At 35.4% G+C, this 18,190-nt stretch overlaps 1 protein-coding gene across 17 annotated transcripts in view; it reads left to right on the plus strand.

The window, feature by feature from the left end:
• Positions 1–15,152, plus strand: part of NEK1 (NIMA related kinase 1) — a 43,463-nt gene extending 28,311 nt beyond the window's left edge. For 16 of the 17 annotated variants that reach the window (XM_021553992.3, XM_021553906.2, XM_021554156.2 and 13 more), the window contains 14 exons: positions 762–857; positions 1,343–1,516; positions 2,954–3,022; positions 3,104–3,335; positions 4,347–4,499; positions 5,160–5,345; positions 5,928–6,048; positions 6,255–6,337; positions 7,247–7,464; positions 8,029–8,183; positions 9,031–9,242; positions 11,313–11,446; positions 11,693–11,825; positions 13,766–15,152. In XM_021553992.3, the coding sequence (XP_021409667.2) occupies positions 762–857; positions 1,343–1,516; positions 2,954–3,022; positions 3,104–3,335; positions 4,347–4,499; positions 5,160–5,345; positions 5,928–6,048; positions 6,255–6,337; positions 7,247–7,464; positions 8,029–8,183; positions 9,031–9,242; positions 11,313–11,446; positions 11,693–11,825; positions 13,766–13,779 (1,980 nt within the window). In that variant the 3' untranslated portion in view covers positions 13,780–15,152. Of the gene's footprint in view, positions 1–761; positions 858–1,342; positions 1,517–2,953; positions 3,023–3,103; positions 3,336–4,346; positions 4,500–4,626; positions 4,689–5,159; positions 5,346–5,927; positions 6,049–6,254; positions 6,338–7,246; positions 7,465–8,028; positions 8,184–9,030; positions 9,243–11,312; positions 11,447–11,692; positions 11,826–13,765 lie in introns of those variants that run through there. The other variant, XM_031504727.2, reaches the window with a different exon arrangement.
• Positions 15,153–18,190: the final 3,038 nt, after the last annotated feature.

Raw genomic sequence — 18,190 nt, forward strand, 5'->3', positions numbered from 1 at the left:
AAATTTATCTCTAGGGTAGCTTTAGTCCTAATGGCAATTTGGTATAACTAGGACAACATAAAGGGTAAGGAAGATGTACCTTAGGCAACACCTTTATTTTAGTTAAAGAATAAAGGAAGGCAAAACTCCTTAAATGGGCTGACATGGGTTATATGTGGATTGGAACGTGCATTATATAACCCTGTGTTGAATTACATTTAAAACAGCTGCATTTCACAGAAATACGGTGTTTAATTAGAACTTTATTCCATGTGGTGGTTTTATATCAATAACTATTTCACAATACTGTACATAGCAAGTATTGCTCTTATATATTCTATAATGTTCCCCCACCATCTGCAAAGTACAGTGTAAAAACAAGTTAACCTTATAACCTACCCTGAAAACTCGAGGTGAAACAGCAAGTGAAGCTTTTTGTGTATGAGTAAGTTGGTAAAATTTAAACTGAATATTTAATATTTTTTTATTAATGCATGTATCTTCAAAGACAATTTTAAGTAGAGTTTCTAATTTTACATTAGTCTATTTAAGATTATGATATACACTAAAAATACAACCATCCAAATCAAGAACTGCAATTAAATTTTGAGGAGTTGCCATTATTTCAACATAGATAATCAGTTATTATACATGTGATTTTATCAGTGGAGTCCTCCTTTCACGGTCTATACAGTCATATAGAAGAATATTCCTTCTTAAGATGTTCCATGAAATAGACTGCTGATGATTGTAAGTTGATTTATTTTGCTTGTTTACTGTAGGCCCATGCAAATGCTCGTGCAGCAGTTCTGAAGGAACAGTTGGAGCGAAAGAGAAAGGAAGCATATGAAAGAGAGAAAAGAGCCTGGGAAGAACATGTAAGAAAATAAATCTGTTACATGCAGTTGAAGTACGTAGGGCCATATCTTTGTATAAATAAAATCCTATACTGTGATTTTTCAAAACAAGTAGTTCTGAAATTGAAGAGAGTATCTCGTGTCAGTCAGAATTCCCTAATTAGAAGCCTAATCTTAGGTATGCTTGCAGGAAGACTTCTGAACATCATACCTAAGAATCACTAGGATCACCCAGCTCTCTTATTAAAATCGTCTGTTAATGACCAAAACGTATTTTATTTTCTTTTACTTGTGTGTGCTATGGAACAAGTCCAACTAGTAATATTATGACTAGAAAAAGCAGGATGTGAAGCTGACAAACTGACATGCAATGGGCAGTTGTCCTTGGTATGAATGTGTGGCATTATTGTCCTTTTATAAGGATTACATGAGCCTAATTGATTATACTGTGTTTAATGTGCAAAGTCTTAATCTTTGATGTAATTTTTTAAATTGCATCTATACAGCTGATTGCAAAAGGGGTAAAGAATCCTAATGTGCCTTTTCATGGGGAAGCTACAGAACACAGTCCTATGAATGGACTACAAAAGCCTGGAGCAGCTCTTTCTAAGCCACAATTTCCAGTGAAACCTGGTGTACCTGTCATCTCCATGACTTCTGCTTTGAAGGAAGTGGGTGTGGTAGGTACTTTTGTGAAGGGGGTGAAACAAATGGAAAGGAATAAATACTGACTGGAAAGAGAATGTTTAGAGAAAATGTGTAGGTTAGCTAGAAGATAAATTTTTAAGGACATTTGTTGCTTCTAATTTATTTTCTAGGGAAAAAAAATTAAAAAGAACTCAAAGCTTGGAAGCTGTTGAAACACATCTGTATGCTGAAACTGAAATTCGTGTTTTTGAGCAAAATAGCTTATGATGAGTCTTAGTTTCCATTTTGATCAGGGCAGTTATGTTTAGTTAAAGAAGACATCAACTTCCAGCATTTTCATCAGCCCCTTGAAGAGAGGAGCTAATGAGTTACTTTGTGGAAGTGAGCAGATACATTTTGAATGATAGGACTATGTTATATTAATGATTGATTGTTTTCAGTGAGCTTGAATGTGCTGAATATTACTGAGAAGACAAAGCTTAGAGTTCTTCAATCTATTAGTGCTGTCTCTTCTTATTGCCTAAAAGAGCATCCTAATTTATCTTCTGCATGCTCTCTGTCCTGATATTGTAAATACAGTTGAGTTTACCTCAACTGCTTTATGTTACAATTGTGAAACTGAGGAGATGAGTGTAACATTGTACAATTTAAATTTTTAACACGGTGTGTTAATTGAATGCTACCTTTTGTACTTTTACCTAAACAATTTCTAAGTTTTAGTGTAGTGTGGTACTTTGTACTGTATTCAACCCTGAAGGCTGTAACTATGGGACTAAAGCAAAACTTACACTAAAGAATGTATATAAAATATAAAATGTAATACACTGAAAGGCATCAGTTGACAGCTGGAAAAATAAATAATGTTTTGGACAAATACTTAAATAATTAGCATATTATTTCCAGTTTGTCTCACAGTGATGCAAGACAGTGACTGTAACAGACTAAAAAATAGCACACAGAGCAATTGGAAATGGAGAATATGAGCCTTGTACACAGTTTATAAATTCTACATTTTTGCCTTCAATATGTATTTTGCTTATTTACATTCACTAAATTTGTCTCTTTTCCCTTCTGTTTTTTCCTTCAGAAATTATCCTTGACTCTGTGCTTGCCACTTTTTTGGTTTTCTTGTAGAGTTGCTCATTTGTAGCATAGGAATTTGGTGGCATCTTGCTGTAGAGGTCGCATCTGGCTTTATCTCTATATGTTTCATCCTTTAAAATCTCATTTGTCTAGTTAAATTGAGTAATTCACTTGCTGATCACTTTTAGATAGTGATTGGTTCAAAGATGGAAGGTGCCTTTGAAATTTTGTCTCTGGGACAGAATAATACAGAACAATCAAGCATTCTGTTTCAGTCTACCTGCAGTTGTCATTGGAAAGGTTTTATTATGTCTATTACTATTCTCAAGATAATTTTTTTCTGACATGTTCTTCTACTTTCTATTTCATGCTTCTGGGACTTAAAGGATGAACATGTAATAACTACTGTCCAGGAGTCTGAGGAGGAATTTAAAAAGCCAAATTTTGCAACACAAGTATGTCAAATTATATAGTTTTATTTAGGTATCCTTTTAAGAAAGGCACTACTTTAATACATATGTTGGTCCTTCTTCCAGAGTAAGCGAGAAATTCTGAGAAGATTGAATCAAAATCTTAAAGCTCAAGAAGATGAGAAAGGAAAAAAGGAGGGTAAAAATACTTCTGAATTAGCTGGATCTGATGGTAAGGAACAACAAGATGACCAGCAGCCACTTCTGGGAGATCGGAAAAAATGGGAATCTGGGGCATCTGAGTTGGTCGTTCCTCTAGCTCAGCTATCAATGGAAGATTCTCTCTCTGGAACAGAGTGTAAGTTGTGGGTTTTTTTGGGTTTTTTTGTCACCATGGTATTAGTAAATCAGTTTGCCATGTCTAGTGTGTAAAAAGTGGGTGGTTATGTATTCCCTTAAATAAGAAATAAGACACAGGCTGAGTAGTTAAACAGCCTGCAGGAGATTCAATAAATAATTTAATTCCAAAAATAAACAGTTATCTAATAAAATGTGCGGTTACTTTTTTCATGTCTTTTAAATAGGCATCAATTTAACAGGAAGAATAAAAAGAATTTAAAATATATGAGAGTTTCTTACTTAACTTGAAAATCCTGTTGTGTTATCAGTAGAAAAAAAAAACAATGGAGGGTTTTTCTCAATTTATATCTGTAACTTCTGTTAAGCCTTCCTTAATTTTTTCCTTTCTTAAATCAAGACTGTTATTCCAGATTTTCTACTCCTGTCTTTCTGTTGGAACCACTTTTTCCTGGTTTTAGTATATCTTACTAAAAGTCTGTTTCACATTGTAGAAAGAAATAAGCGTTGAGAATGTGACAGAATTGCATCTTTGCATAGTCGTTCTATAGTGCTAGAATCAATAAACTTCTTTTACTCTGTTTTTCTTTGTCACTTTGTATCTTGTTTTCCTTGGAGGGAGGACTAACAGAAATAAATGTCGAAGGATAGCAAGACAAGAAACTTTCTAGTTTACCATTTCAAGTAAAGTTCAAGGCTATTCCATGCCAATATTAAACATTTCTGATACTGCTTTCTTTTGGAGTGCCTGAAAAGAGCTACTGCTGCTGTTAAGTTGCATATGACAACTGGTATTGAATAACAGTGTTATCGATTGGAACTGGCAGAAGAAAAACTCTAGATAAGCACAGTCTTTAGGCTGTCTGATTTGGGGTGAGGTGACGTGAGTTCTGGTTTTGTCACCTTTTTAGTTTTAAGTTTTGTGGAGGTTGTTTGATTATTTATTATCTAGAAAATGAGTAAAAATTTCTAATTTAGAAAAGTTTTTATATTTGTGTTTGTGTCCCAACAGGTCAAACTCTGGGAGAAGTAATTAAGTTAGATATTGGTGAACCTCACAGGAAAGTCTGGGGCAAAAGCCCAACTGATTCAGTTCTGAGGATCCTAGGAGAAGCAGAGCTGCAGCTGCAAACTGACATCCTTGAGGAACAAGATGAGATAAATGGTAAGCGCAGTGGGTAATTATCTGCACTCCAAGCGTAGTGTCAGTTTATCTACTGAGAAAAATTTTGAAGTAATAGAAGCATATTCTTATATTCTCTCTTGCTTTCTACTTCTGGGTGTTGCCTCAGTTCTGAATGTAAACACAAGCTGATACTGGAGGACACCAAAATATTTCAAACTCAGTGAAGTGGTAAGAAATTAACCAGAGTGTGCTGAAAGGAAAGGATCTTAATTTTGCTGGAAAGTCTTAAACTTTGCCTTTTAATAGAAACAATTCTGTTTTTTGAAAGGATGTCATCATCTGAATATTGCATTAGATGCTTCCTGTAACTTTGTTGGCAGCATGTGACTTACCATATCGGTTGATTCCACCCCTCCACCACCACCATCCTGGTCAACTCCTGCCTTTAGTTCTTTCTAAGGACAAAAGGACTTATATTTATTCCAAATATAAACTTGTACTAATGATAACGTAACATATGAAATTAAGATTTTAATACTTATAGCTTTCTTCTTTATATAGTTATACTAAAAGCATGCAATTTTTTTTCAGTTTTCTTTAAAGAAAAAAAAATTCCTAATTTATCTTATTATCCACATTGTAGTTCATTACCCAAATATGGTGAAGCACTGTTTAAATAATAGAATCATTTTCTCTTAGGTACTGCAGAGATTCTTGAGGGACATAATCAGTCTTCATCAGAGGAGAAGGAAGAGAAGGCTTTTCCTCCCATTGCAGCTCCATCTGCAGTACTAGTAGGTGTTACAAAGTCTGTCATGACTGTACCAGAAGAATCTCAAAGAACTGGACCCACCCTGGTGCAGAGCAAACCCGTTATGCTTGATGGTAACTCATTCCGTCAATAGTTCTACTTAGAATCTGTTAATTGAATACAATAAGTGAAATAACGATCTTATATATTTTTCTATCTTCCCATAAGTAATGTGCAGTTTTTTATTAACACATTTTAGGTAGGACCAGGTGCTTTCTATGCCTGTATTGTTATCTGATTCAGTAATGCATTTAGTAGATTTCCAGAAACATTTTTCTGTGCCTGTAGAAAACTTTAGAGTACAAATAGAATTTTAAAGTGCTTCAAATATTTTGTTGTTAATTTGGTGGGGGTTTTGTTTGTTTGTCCCCATCAATTGTGCTGGAATCTTTTCTCCTGTATGATACCAGCATCCTTTTGATCTCTGGGAGCATGTTACTGAGGTTTTTAGAAGACATAGTTCATTGGAGCTTTAAGATACTCTTCTGGTATCAGAAAAAAAACAAAACTTTTAGCTTTGGGATGACAAAACTTTTGCTGTTTCTACAAAATTATTTAAGCTGAAGAATTTAAGTATAATCTTAAAATGTATACTCCTCCATCTTCTTGCTTGCTTGGAATTCATTTTTAATAAGGTAAATGACTATTAATTTTAGAGCCTGATGATTTGGAAGCAGAGGTACTGGAAGAAATGGAAGATAAAATGCACCCGAGTAAGGAGAATAAGGAGTTTCCTAGCACTGTTAATGAAGTATGGGTACAAGAGAAAGAGGATGCGTAAGTACTCTCTTCTGACCTCTCTCTCTCTCCAGTTCAAACAACTGAGCCTTAACTGAGTTTTTTTTTGACATGTCAGTTAAAATTACACTTAGCTAAAGCTTCATTGCTTGCTGCTGTGTTAGTTTTACTGCACTTGATGACTTCAATAGGCTAATGACCATTTTTTACATGGCATTTCCCCTTGATGTGATGTGCTATAATAGGGCACAACATGATGGAATAAATGAGGCAGCTTTGGAGAAAGAAGGGCTCAACAAGGTGCAACCACCAAAAGAAGCTCCAGCAGGTCAGTGCAAGTCTCATGTTCCATGGCTTGGCAGTGTGGAGTGCTTAAGCCATCCCTTCTCACTTCATTAACCCCAAAAGAGCAAGTTTTTATTTGCTTCTTCAGTTCTTACTTCTAAAAAAAAAATTTCTGATGGATTAGGAAGACAAATTGTGGATATTATGTTTGCCACTTCGGAGGAAAACATGTTATAAGAAAACTACACTGTGTATAGATCAACAGGACAGAGGCCCATACTGAACATCAACTTTCTGAATGTTACAGCTTTTTCACATTACTATTTAGGATGTTATGAGATCTGATTATTTACTTAATAGAAGTATTGCTTTGTTTATACACACTCAAATCAATACTGAGCTGCAGCTCAATGTTTTAAGTGGGTGCTAATCACAATCTTTTATCTCTATTACATAGAAGAATTGCTTGTTCTTGAAGGTTTGGGAAGTAACTTCAATAAAAACATTGTCAATACTGTCAAGTATCATTGGTGATATTCTTGCATCTAGTTAAGGGTGGTGTGAGCAAACTGCATGAGGTTTCCCCCTGATTGGGCAAATTATATTGAGATCACTTCAGAGATCTAGTGTAAGGTGTTAAGCAACAGGTGAAAATGGATGACACAGTATCAGACGTGGACTGGATAATGAGAAAACAGAAGGCCTGAGAACAGAACAGGCTATAGCTGAGTGTTGTATATTCTCCAAAAGTTAAAATGGGAAAATTTCACATTGTAATTGTATTTAATAGAATAATCAAAAATATTTTAATACTTTTAAAGTGCTATCTACTTTTCTCTCTAATTGTATTACAGAAATTAGTTAGGTATATTCACAGTAGTTACCTTTTCCTTAAGTATCTTGGGGTTTTAATCTGGTTAGATTTGTAACAGACTTTCTTTTACCACATCAGAAACTTGTTCCTGTGACTCTCAACAAGCTGAACCTTTATTCCAGAGGGTGATACAGCCCACAGCTGTACCAACAACCTCACCAGCTCTGTCAGCTCAGTCTTCACAGGAAGAGTCTTTTGTATCTCGTTCAAGTTCCATATCACCAGCAAAAAATAAAGGCAAAAGTTCATTATTGATTGGACTTTCTACAGGACTATTTGATGCAAACGACCCAAAGGCAAGTTTAAATAACGAAAAAGAAATACTTTCTTGTTCTGTAGTATTATTCTTACTTTCTTATTGAAGTTTAATGAGTCCAGAACAGATGGCACAACTCTTTCAGCAGGTGTTTGTATTTGTCAAGCCATGGTCTGCCCTGTAGTTCAACTGCACTGTGCTCATGGTATCAGCAATTCTCATGCAGCAGTGAAAGTCTCTGGTTTCACCATTTAGCATTCTATGTTCCAGGTGTTTTTGGAGGAATTCCACTCTTTCTCTGAGGCATTACTGAGGGAGTTCATAAAGACATTCCTAACTTGCCCTATCTGCTTTCTCCCTTTTGTGCAGTCTTTTAGAATTATCACTACCTTGCCATCATAAACAATCAGTGAACAAGACATCAAAGTATCTTGTAATTTCTGCCAACCAAGTGATTTTTTTCCTGTAGGATTTAATCTACTAGCGCAGCTTCTGACTGTGAAGCAGGAAACCTGAAAAACAGTGAAATCTCATTTTAAAGTATTTTGTAAACTCAAACTGTCTTCAGTGTTGTTACCAAGCAGGCTTTCTATTGTCTTTGTAGATGTTGAGAACATGTTCACTCCCAGATCTTTACAAATTGTACAGAACGTTAGTTGATGTTCCCAGTGTAGCGGACATGCAGCATCAACATAACATTGAAACAGATGATACAGAAGATGAGCAAGCCAAAGAAGGACCCTCTGACTCTGAGGACATGTAAGTATATCAAGTTTATCAAGTATTTTAACAGGCATCTTAGTTCAAGAATGTTTTTGGTTAGACACTAACTGTTATACACACTATACCAGCATGGATTTTTTACCCATATTTTAAAAAATTTGTATTGAATCACCATTTACTTTAAATCTTGTTCCAGGGATTTAGAAGCTAATGGGGTACACTGCATACAGTAGCTGTCTAAATTTCCTTCCCAAAATCTATCCAAGATGTTATTCTGTCTGATGTTTGGAACTTGCATTTTGCTCAAGCAACTCGAAGTTGATTGCTATAGCTCTTCTAGAAATAAAAATTTCTTGAATATTTCCTTTCTTTCTATGTTCTGGGAATCTTGCTCACTTATCTCCTCTACTTTTTTATTAGAATGTTCTTCAAGTCCCCAGATTCTTTCAGAGGCTTCAAAATCTGACCCTGGAATTGACTATTCCCCACAGCTTTGATAGTCTGGTGTATTTAGTCTGATTAGATCTAGATCTCTTTTTTGCTTGAGAAACATTTTTATCTGGACTGAAAATTTGCCAGGGCACAAATACAAAAATTTTCAAATTACCTTACTAATAAAGTTGAATTGAGGACTTAGTATCTTTTCATGAGACTGTGGGATATCTGTTTATTCCCTGTGTGTTGCATGGTACAATGGTATTAATGCTGTAGTCATATTGGACCAAGGTCACAAATAGCTGGGGGAGGAGGGTGTCTTTTTTTCTTTTTTCCAATCCAGCTAGGCAGGCTTTTCAATTTGCTGCCCACAAAAGAAATGATCTCTTTCTAGAGGGTTTCTCTTGCAAAATATTAATTATATAAACTTTATATCACATTCCTTTAGTATGTTTGGAGAGACAGATACAGATTTGCAGGAGCTCCGGGATTCAATGGAACAGTTGCTTAGGGAGCAGCCTAGTGAGGAACTGAGTGAAGAAGAGGAGTCTACTTTAAAGGCTAATGCCATGGAATGCGTAACAAATGGTACTGAGCTGGATGAAGGAGATGAAAATAACCCCAGCAGTGAAAGTGCTCTTAATGAAGAATGGCAGTCAGGTATAATTTCTGTTACACGTTTTATAAGTTATTTATTCATATTAAAAATTCAGATACAGAATAATTTTTTAGCTTTGTCAGTTTATAACAAAGTAAAGCTCTAATAATAATTTTTATACATAAGTTATAAAAAATCAGATCATATTCAGACTTTCCGAATGTTAAGGTCAACATCTAAGCGACATTCCATGTTGCAAATTAAAGTTTGGCTGTTTGTTGGGTAGTGATGGTAAGTGCCTTTTTCTCTAAATTGTCTAAAACTTGGCTTCAAGGAAGATCAAAGGCAGAATGCATTGTATGTCTTGAATAATTCATGGCTGTAAGTGTGAAAAAGAAATAGCAATTGACACGACTGGAGTATCTGGGATTCAGCTTAAATTACAGATAAGTAATTTAACAGGCAATCAAAAGGAACACGAAATTGTTCACCTTGTCCTTAGCCAAAATTAGGTATTAATGCAGTCAGACTAAAAGTGAGACAGATAAATTAATTACCTCTTTTAGCATTTTGCATTAGCTATGCACAACTTCTTGAAGTCTCATTTCTGTTTTTTTAAATTCTTGTGGAAATAGAAGTATTTACTTCTTTAATAGAAGTATTAAGTGCAACTAGAAATATAGTTGTGAAAAGATACAGAAAATCAGTAACTCATCTAAAGCAAAGCTTTTGTGCAATTTTTATTGAAGAACATTTTCAACAAATCTAATAATACAATTCAATAATTAAGGTAAAATAAACTTTGTTAATGTCTTTAATTTTGTGGCAGTGCTGATGTTATACACTGATAACATGCAATACTATCTGTGTCTGTGATTCTGCTGTTGTTGCAAGTGCTAATGTTTAATGCCAGTGGCCTACCTCCTAGATATTCCATAAGACTTTCAAGTTTTCCTGTTGGGGCAGGGAGGAAGGCAGGCCAGCCTTCAAAAGGGTAACAGGTAGAACTTGAGACAAAATCTGCTCAAGATGCAGTTGTTAAATAGAGTATTAGAAATAACCTAATGGGTTTTTAACCTGTTTACAACTTTTCTTTTTATTTTATTAATACTTATTGATTTGACTGTTGCTACTTGAATGAAGGATGTGACTTGGTCAGGACTAGACCTTACACTAGTCATATATAAGAATTGTAAGTAGTAGAGTTCTAATACTACCTCATGAAGTCTGTGATCTACCAGGTAATAGTATTTAAAGGTTGATATTATATGCACTGAAATGTATGAAGTTTTTCCCTGGTAGACAAGTTCTCTCCAAATTTGAATGCTTATTTAAGAAGGTATTTTTTCCTGCATTTTACAATGGAATTTTACATAGGGATTCTGTCTTGTATTTTTTAAAACATACTTTTTGTTAAATTTTACCTCATGTTTTACTATTACAAACCTATTTTCAAGGTTTCTGAAGCCTATAAGCAAAATTATCTTGATTTCTCTCCTGTATCTTATTGCACCACTTGGCATACTTAATTTGCTACACAAAGGAGATGCACTTATAAAAGAACAAGGAGAACTCTGTAGCTAAGATAATACTGTTTTTTTTCTACTTGTTCCATGAACAAGATGCATCTCAGGGCAGAAAGCAATGGAGAATGGCAGTCAGGTATAATGGGTAACATACATGTCCTCATTTTTTGCTAGAAGACAGCTGTTTCATTAAAGAACTCCTTTCCCTTTTGTGGGACAGTCACCAAACCCTTCACAAGTTCTACCTCAGAAATTTATAGAGTGGTGGTATGGAACTTGACCTACTTTGCTAACTAAAATTCTGCTTTAAGGCCGTACCTTGTTTTCATATCTTTCCTTCAGGCTGAATACCCCTATGGCTAATTGTCAGAGTGGGGATTTAGTGGGGATAGCTGGACATGTCCCATTTGGGATTCAGAATTTTTTTCAAGAAAGGGACTATTCCTACTTTCTTGCACATTGTCAGAACATCTGCCAACATCATCCAGTGCTCCTGAGCTTACCTGTTTGGTTGCTTTTAAAGGATATTTGTTTTAGAGATTTAGAAACAACAGTAAGAGTGTAGGAGAACTGAGAGGGTTTTACTGTTGTTTTCTTTCTTTCTAGATAATAGTGATGCAGAGATTGCCAGCGAATGTGAAGAATGTGATAGTATCTTCAGCCATTTAGAAGAATTGAGATATAACCTGGAGGAGGAAATAGGCTTTGATAAATTAATTGAAGTTTATGAGAAAATAAAGGTTTGTGGAATAAGCTCAAGACTGTTCACTGTGCCAGTTCACTAATTACTTTGTGTGACTAGAGTAAAAGGTTTTTTCTATAGTCTTTTAATCTGTTTTGGCACACTAAAATATTATCAGAGAAAATGCCTGGCCAGTGAATTAAAGAGAAGAGCGTGTGGTTTAACTATGAATTGCATTTAATAGATTTGAACTGTTTATTATACCCATTTTAATTTTGGCAACATGGTTTGTTCTTTCCACTAGGCTATACTTGAAGATGAAGATGAAAATATTGATGTTTGTTCAACCATAGTTCAGTCTGTTCTTGGAAATGAACACAAGCACCTTTATGCCAAAATACTTCATCTGGTAATGGCAGATGGAGCCTACCAAGAAGGTAATCTCAATGTATCCTGGCAATTATGGCTTATGTTCTTTCTTGGTCATATACAATATAGGTTCTAATATACTTTTAAAGCATCATAATATGACAGAGTTTAGAACATGTCTGTGCTTTGCTATATTGATTTATTAAATTAATTAAAATTTCCCACAAAGGTTTTTTTTATTCCTTCAGCAAAATGTGACAAACTTTGCTGACCACTGATTTAACAGAATTTGCATGTACAGTCAACTGTAACAATAATTGGCATACAAAATCTACAATATAATTATTTAATTTCTGTAAAACAGTTTCACAGATGGGGAAAGAAAATCCAGCTCAAAACTTGCAGAATCAAAAGCAATTTTATCTTAAGAATTAATGAACTTTCAGCTAAAAAAATATTGTGCTTTCTATACAGTTACTTTTAATAAGTTGCACCATCACTCTTTTTCTGAAAATTTCTTGGAGCTCTTTATCCTATAATTAGCATTTTTCAGAAGACCTTGATGTGCATGTACCATCCATCTTATTTTGTGTCTCAGTAACACATGACAATGATTTATTTTACCCTGGAGCCCTGCCCAGCTTAGCACAGGTTTCAAGGCAGATGGATGTTGCTCCATCTTTCAGAGTCACGTTTATGAAAAACCACACAGACCACCACAAGTGAGGGAATGCTTTTGGTTTTTTCCATTTCTCTCACATCAAAGATTTAACTGCAGTTACATATTTTTACATTTCTAATGGTCAAAGTCTTCACTGGAGAGGGGAGAAATAAGAAATCTAAAATTTTAATTAGTTTTATAGAAATCAGAAGCATCACATACTGGCTTGAGAAGTATGCAATGATCACCGTTTATGCTTTTCAATTTTCAAAACAATAATATATGTACTTTCTGTACTTTTAAATTCTTTTACAAATGTGTTGCATTAATAGTGCAAGGTCAAGTAAGTGTACAGCTTTATATGACTTTTATATGTAAATATTTGGGGGGGTCTTAAAACTAGTTAGAAAAACATAATAGTTTGGGGTTTTTTTAATTCTAATCCAAATTACATTTTCCTGATTTTTTTTTTTTCCTACTGATATAGAACTGCTAGGTAAGAACAATCATTTCCATGTTTTCATGCTGTGTTAGAGAAGTATGGCAGAGAAATGTCTGAAAAATATTTTTCAGGCACAATTTCTTGATTTAATGACAGATTTGGAAAGATGCACTGTAGTAGTCCATTGTTCAAGTGTACAAAAGACTGGAAATGTAAAATAGCAAGAAAATGGTTACTGTGGTGTCACCATTTTCTTTTGCTTGCTACTCTGCTTTAAAGATAGTTTAAAACTAGTACTAAAAGGCTTAAATGAAAATTTGCTAAAATGTTGGCATAGCAATTATAAGCTGTTGTCTGAGTGAATCCTATTAAAATGAGCTGACTTTCATCTGGCAAAATGCTGATTACAAGTGGCTATTTTTATTAGATTCAGTTCTAATTATGTATTTTACAAAACTGTAGTAGCATCCAAAAAATTATAAGAAAAAGTAATTCTATAAATTTCAGACACTTGAATTAAAAAGTGCTATGCTAATAGGGGTGAATAGAGGACAAGTGACAGACAGAAGGATCTTCATGAGCTTCTGTCTCAAAAGCCTTATACTCTTCAAATAAGAAATGTTGGGAGAAAATCTCTGTTGCTCTTTCTAAGAGGATTGTTCTATTGAAGCAGGCTACTTGAGGTGCAGCTATCTTAAATTCACTAATCCAAGATGACACGATGTTCAATATTTGTGTAGCACTTTAAGGCAGCTTTGGTCATGGTCACCTCATTGGTGACGGACTTAGTGTGTTACTGCTTACTGAATTGTGGTTTCTAGATTGTTTTGTACCCCTAGCTTGACTTGTGTCTATGTGTGTCTCTCCTTTTCTCATTGTCTCTCCTGCTCTTCTACTTTGTACAGGTAATGATGAATAAACCTGACTCAGGAAATTCCTTAGTGCTTACTACGTGACAGTGTCTGAAGTCCGCACAGCCCAACAACAAGTTGTAGTGGAGAATGTAATATGGTGCAGGAGAGGCAAGACTTCAAAAAAGAATGCTGATTGTATGAAAAAGAGAAACATGCCTTTTAAACTGAGATACCTGTAGAGTTCTCTTGTGTGGATTTGCATACGTGTTCCTTAAAAAACCCACACGAACCAACCAACAGCAAAAAAAAAAATCAACAAAACCCGAAAAACTCAACAAACCAAACAAAAAACCCCAAACCTGTAACATCTCAAATTTCAAAAGAAACAGAGAAAGAAATACCTCTATATATTCTGATACAAAACTGAGACCTATAATTAAAACAGAATTTCTGCCATATGAACATATAGCTGGCATGGTTGAACAGTTGGAAGTATTACTCTGTTGTAGAAGTACTCACATCTAGCTATTCACTTCCAAGTAGCTTTTCTTTACACCTACACAAAGAAATTACTTTGTTTTTATTGACCCTCATGGTTGTATTTTAATAGTATCTTCATCTAGTGGTCCAGTCCTAGCATTTCACTTTTATTGTATGTTGAAGCTGAAGGCTTCTGTCACATTTGAAATATCTTGATGGTGTTTCTTAATTAGGGCAAACTGGTACATAAGTCATCATTGAAATGTGTGGGGCGCAGGGGAGGGTTGGGATTGAAAAATCCATTTGGAGCGGGAATACTCTTTTCTCCAAAATTTTTATTCTTATTTTTCTCTCTTGAATTTTGTAATCTGGTCAATGATGATATACCACACTGTTGAACTGAAAAGAGGAGGTGGTTTGCAGTTTGGCTTTGAATTCTGAGTGTTCTAGTCATTTCTCCAGCAGCCAGAGGGGAGAATGAAACATTGCAGCCACAAGTGCTGTGTAATACTTCATATCTTCTGGCTCCTGATTTGTACAGCTTGGTTTCCACCACCCTGCAGGGAAAACAGGTTTCTTCAGACACATATTTCCTCATTCCTTGTGTTGAAGCAGTAATATACAGGGCAGACATTTAGGATTCTGTTGTTTTGCAGTCATCATCTTTGTGTCAGCTTTACTGGTTTATGCATTACAGTAAGTCTCTTGTTATGAATTTGATGAGCTGTCAAATTTCTAAGTGCCCTACTGAAGAAAAACAGGTTTGATTTCTTTTTTTTTTCAGCTACAACTAGTCACAATCTAAAACTGTCAAAAGTTGCTTTTCCACAAAGTAGAAACAAGTATATATATATATATATATATATATATATCTTTATTATTTAAACTGTCAAAATGTGTACCTGATTTTTGTATAATTGCTTTATGGTGTCATTATTAAAATTTTGCCCACTGAAAAGCATTAATTTTTTTTTTAGACAGATACCAAACGTACCCTAGTTCAGCAGTATCATGGGAATCTGCAGTGAGAATAAAACTATTAATAATAAGAATAAAAAATTGCCTTTAATGGATTATTTTTTATATTCTTATTCCTTTGATAAATACCTCTTCATCTGGTAAGAAGTTGATCAGTTCTTGGAAACAGTGTTGGTTCTGGGTTATGCTGATTTTCTCATTCTTTATTTCCATTTTCTTAACTTCCCACAGTAATCTATTTACCAGGTTTCTCATCCATTCCACTTTCTACTGCTGCATAATCTATTCAGAGATATGATCCTCATGTGATACGTCACTCATGGCTTTTAGCAAATACACCATAAAGACTATTAAAGAATGATTCTGTTAAAGAAAGACTCTATTAAAGAATGAGTTACTTTTCTTTTTCCAGTTTGATTTTTCAAATTACACCTTGCCCACCTTTTGAAGGAAGGGAGGACTCAAAACCTTTAGATTTAAGATAATATAGAATAACTGTATGGAAACAACAAAATACACAGCTTGTGTATTCTGTCCTTTATGGTTTGAATTCCTTTAAGGTGATAGTCTTACTGAAGTTAAGGACTGGGCCGTGTTCACTTATTTTAAATTGAAATTGTGTCATTATTGACAGTCTTCATTTCTTACACAGTGTACAGGCTTCTGATGAGAAACATGGCATAAGCTGCAGACTGCAAGATTTACAAACAGAACTTTTTACCAATTAATAATTTGGAAAATAAATGTAGATTGTGGACAGCTTTTAAAGAATAATCTTCAAACCTGCCACTCAGGATTGAATATCCCTGAAATCCCTCAAAAGCTAACTTAAAACTGACAGTAAATAAGTTTGTCTGTAAAAGAAATACTTTCATCTGAAATGTTAAATCCATATTTAATGTATTCTATAATGACATCAAGGACTGGTGGCTGCAAGATAATTAATTTGTCTGTATGCAATTTATTGCAACTAGTTGAGCATTTGGCTTGTGTGCGTATTACATTCACCTTGAAGAATTTTCTGTTGTAGTTCTAGTAGCAAATTGAGATATGTAATGGTATTTTTCACACAAAACATGTTCTGTGAACTATGTAACACTCATGTCTCTGTCTTCAGACTTGCTTCTTGACCCTTAAAGCCAACTCTAAGTTAAGTTGAATGTTTAAAAAAAACCAAAACAACCAAACAAGCAAAAAAACATCTGCAGAAAGGAGTGAGACCCCCTGCAGTGAGCTGGTTGAACTGAACAGGTACTCTACCCAAAGCACGAATGTCTAAAACTTTCTTTGAAGAACATAGCCTGAAGAGGCTTTTGCTTTTCAATTTGCTGAACTCTGACAAGTGCATATTTGCATTTACAACTAGAACAAACTTCAGAAAAATGTGTTATCTGCTTGGGCAGCGTGAACCAAAGCAGAGCACAAGTTTTTCTGTGGTCTGGTAAGTGAATGGCTGATTTAAATCAAGTTCCAATCCACCACATTCCTAACAAGGCTCTTCATGCTCTTGAAAAAACTGCATTATTTATTAGTAATTCCTACTTCAGCTTTTGCTGCTTCTGTCCCTCTTGCCCTCATGCGAGCATAAACGCAGTACGTTTACTCAGACGCGCATCCTCCACTCCCCTCGTTGCTGTCGAGCTTTGGAGCGTTCCGAGCTGGTTGGAGAGCTGCGGCTGCTGTGCGGGCCCGTGGCCGCCAGGTGGCGCCGCGCGGGTTCCAGGGCGGCCGCCTGCGCGGAGCGCGGCGGGGCTGAGCCGGAGCGGGAGTTCGCAAGGCCCTGCCATTTATTGATTTCCTGTACAAGGCCGGTTTCTGAAAATACCCTTAGGTACAATTCTTGGTCTGTTTACAAATCTTCACATTCTTTTTCCTGGAGGACAGGAGGATCATAGACTATCCTGAGTTGGAAGGGACCTACAAGGATCATAGAGCTCAACTCCTAGCGCAGAACAGTCACACCATGTGCCTGAGAACATTTGTCCAAATGCTCCTTGAACTCTGGTCACTCTGTAACCTCTTCCCTGGGGAGCCTGTTCCAGTGCCCAGCCACCCTCTGGGTGAAGAAACTTTCCCTAATATCCAATCTAAACCTCCCCCAACACAGTTTCATACCATTTCTTAGGGTCAACTAGAAAGCTAGAACTACACACAAACTTTAGGATTGCTTGCTTTTTTGACTTGCAGTTGGCAAGATGAGTAACTGGAACTTAAACATTTGTCTAGCTTTTTCATCACCCATAGACAAGGGGTGTCATTTGATTTAAAAAGAGCAGGCTTTAACTCCTCTTCCCCTCACAAGAAGTTGTAACTGCAGTGAGGTCTCCCCTCAGTCTCCTGTTCTCCAGGCTGAGCAGACCAAGTGTTCTCAGCTGTTCCTCATATGACTTCCCTTCACAGCCCTTCACCATATTTGTAGCCCTGCTTTGGATGCTTTCTAATAGCTTTATGGTATGATATGGCCAGTCTCACCAAATGACTAGATGCAAATTTAAATGAAAAAAAAACTTTTAGCACATGTGAAATGTATATTTGGGCTCGGTCTAATCTTCCTCTTTGCCAGTGGCTGGGGTAGAAGCATGCCCCTGACTAAATTACTGATTTGACTTCTGTCTTGCACTAAAAGCATCACATCAAAGCTCAAATAAGACTACACTCTACATAATTTTATTAGCTGTGATAAACCAAATACAAATATAGAAATCTAACATTTCAATCCTTTTAATGTTTTTCTTTTCAAATAACTGTTTGCTTTCTCAAGTCTTATTTTACCGTTTGTTCATTCATAAACCATGCAGACTCAAATTTAGTGTGATATAGAAATCAATGGTTATCATTCCTAAAACATTTTTTTTGCCATTTTTATCATAGCAATTTAAATTGAGCAATTTGTATAGTTTAAGTAGTAGTTTTAAAACCTATAAAGAGCTTCCTGTAAATTAAATTTGTGTGTTAATGCAATTCACACTTCAAAAGCCTTTCCAAATTGATATATTTTCCAGCTGAGCTGATGAGTTC

This window comes from Lonchura striata, chromosome 4 (genome assembly GCF_046129695.1).
Source record: "Lonchura striata isolate bLonStr1 chromosome 4, bLonStr1.mat, whole genome shotgun sequence".
NCBI lineage: Eukaryota > Metazoa > Chordata > Aves > Passeriformes > Estrildidae > Lonchura > Lonchura striata.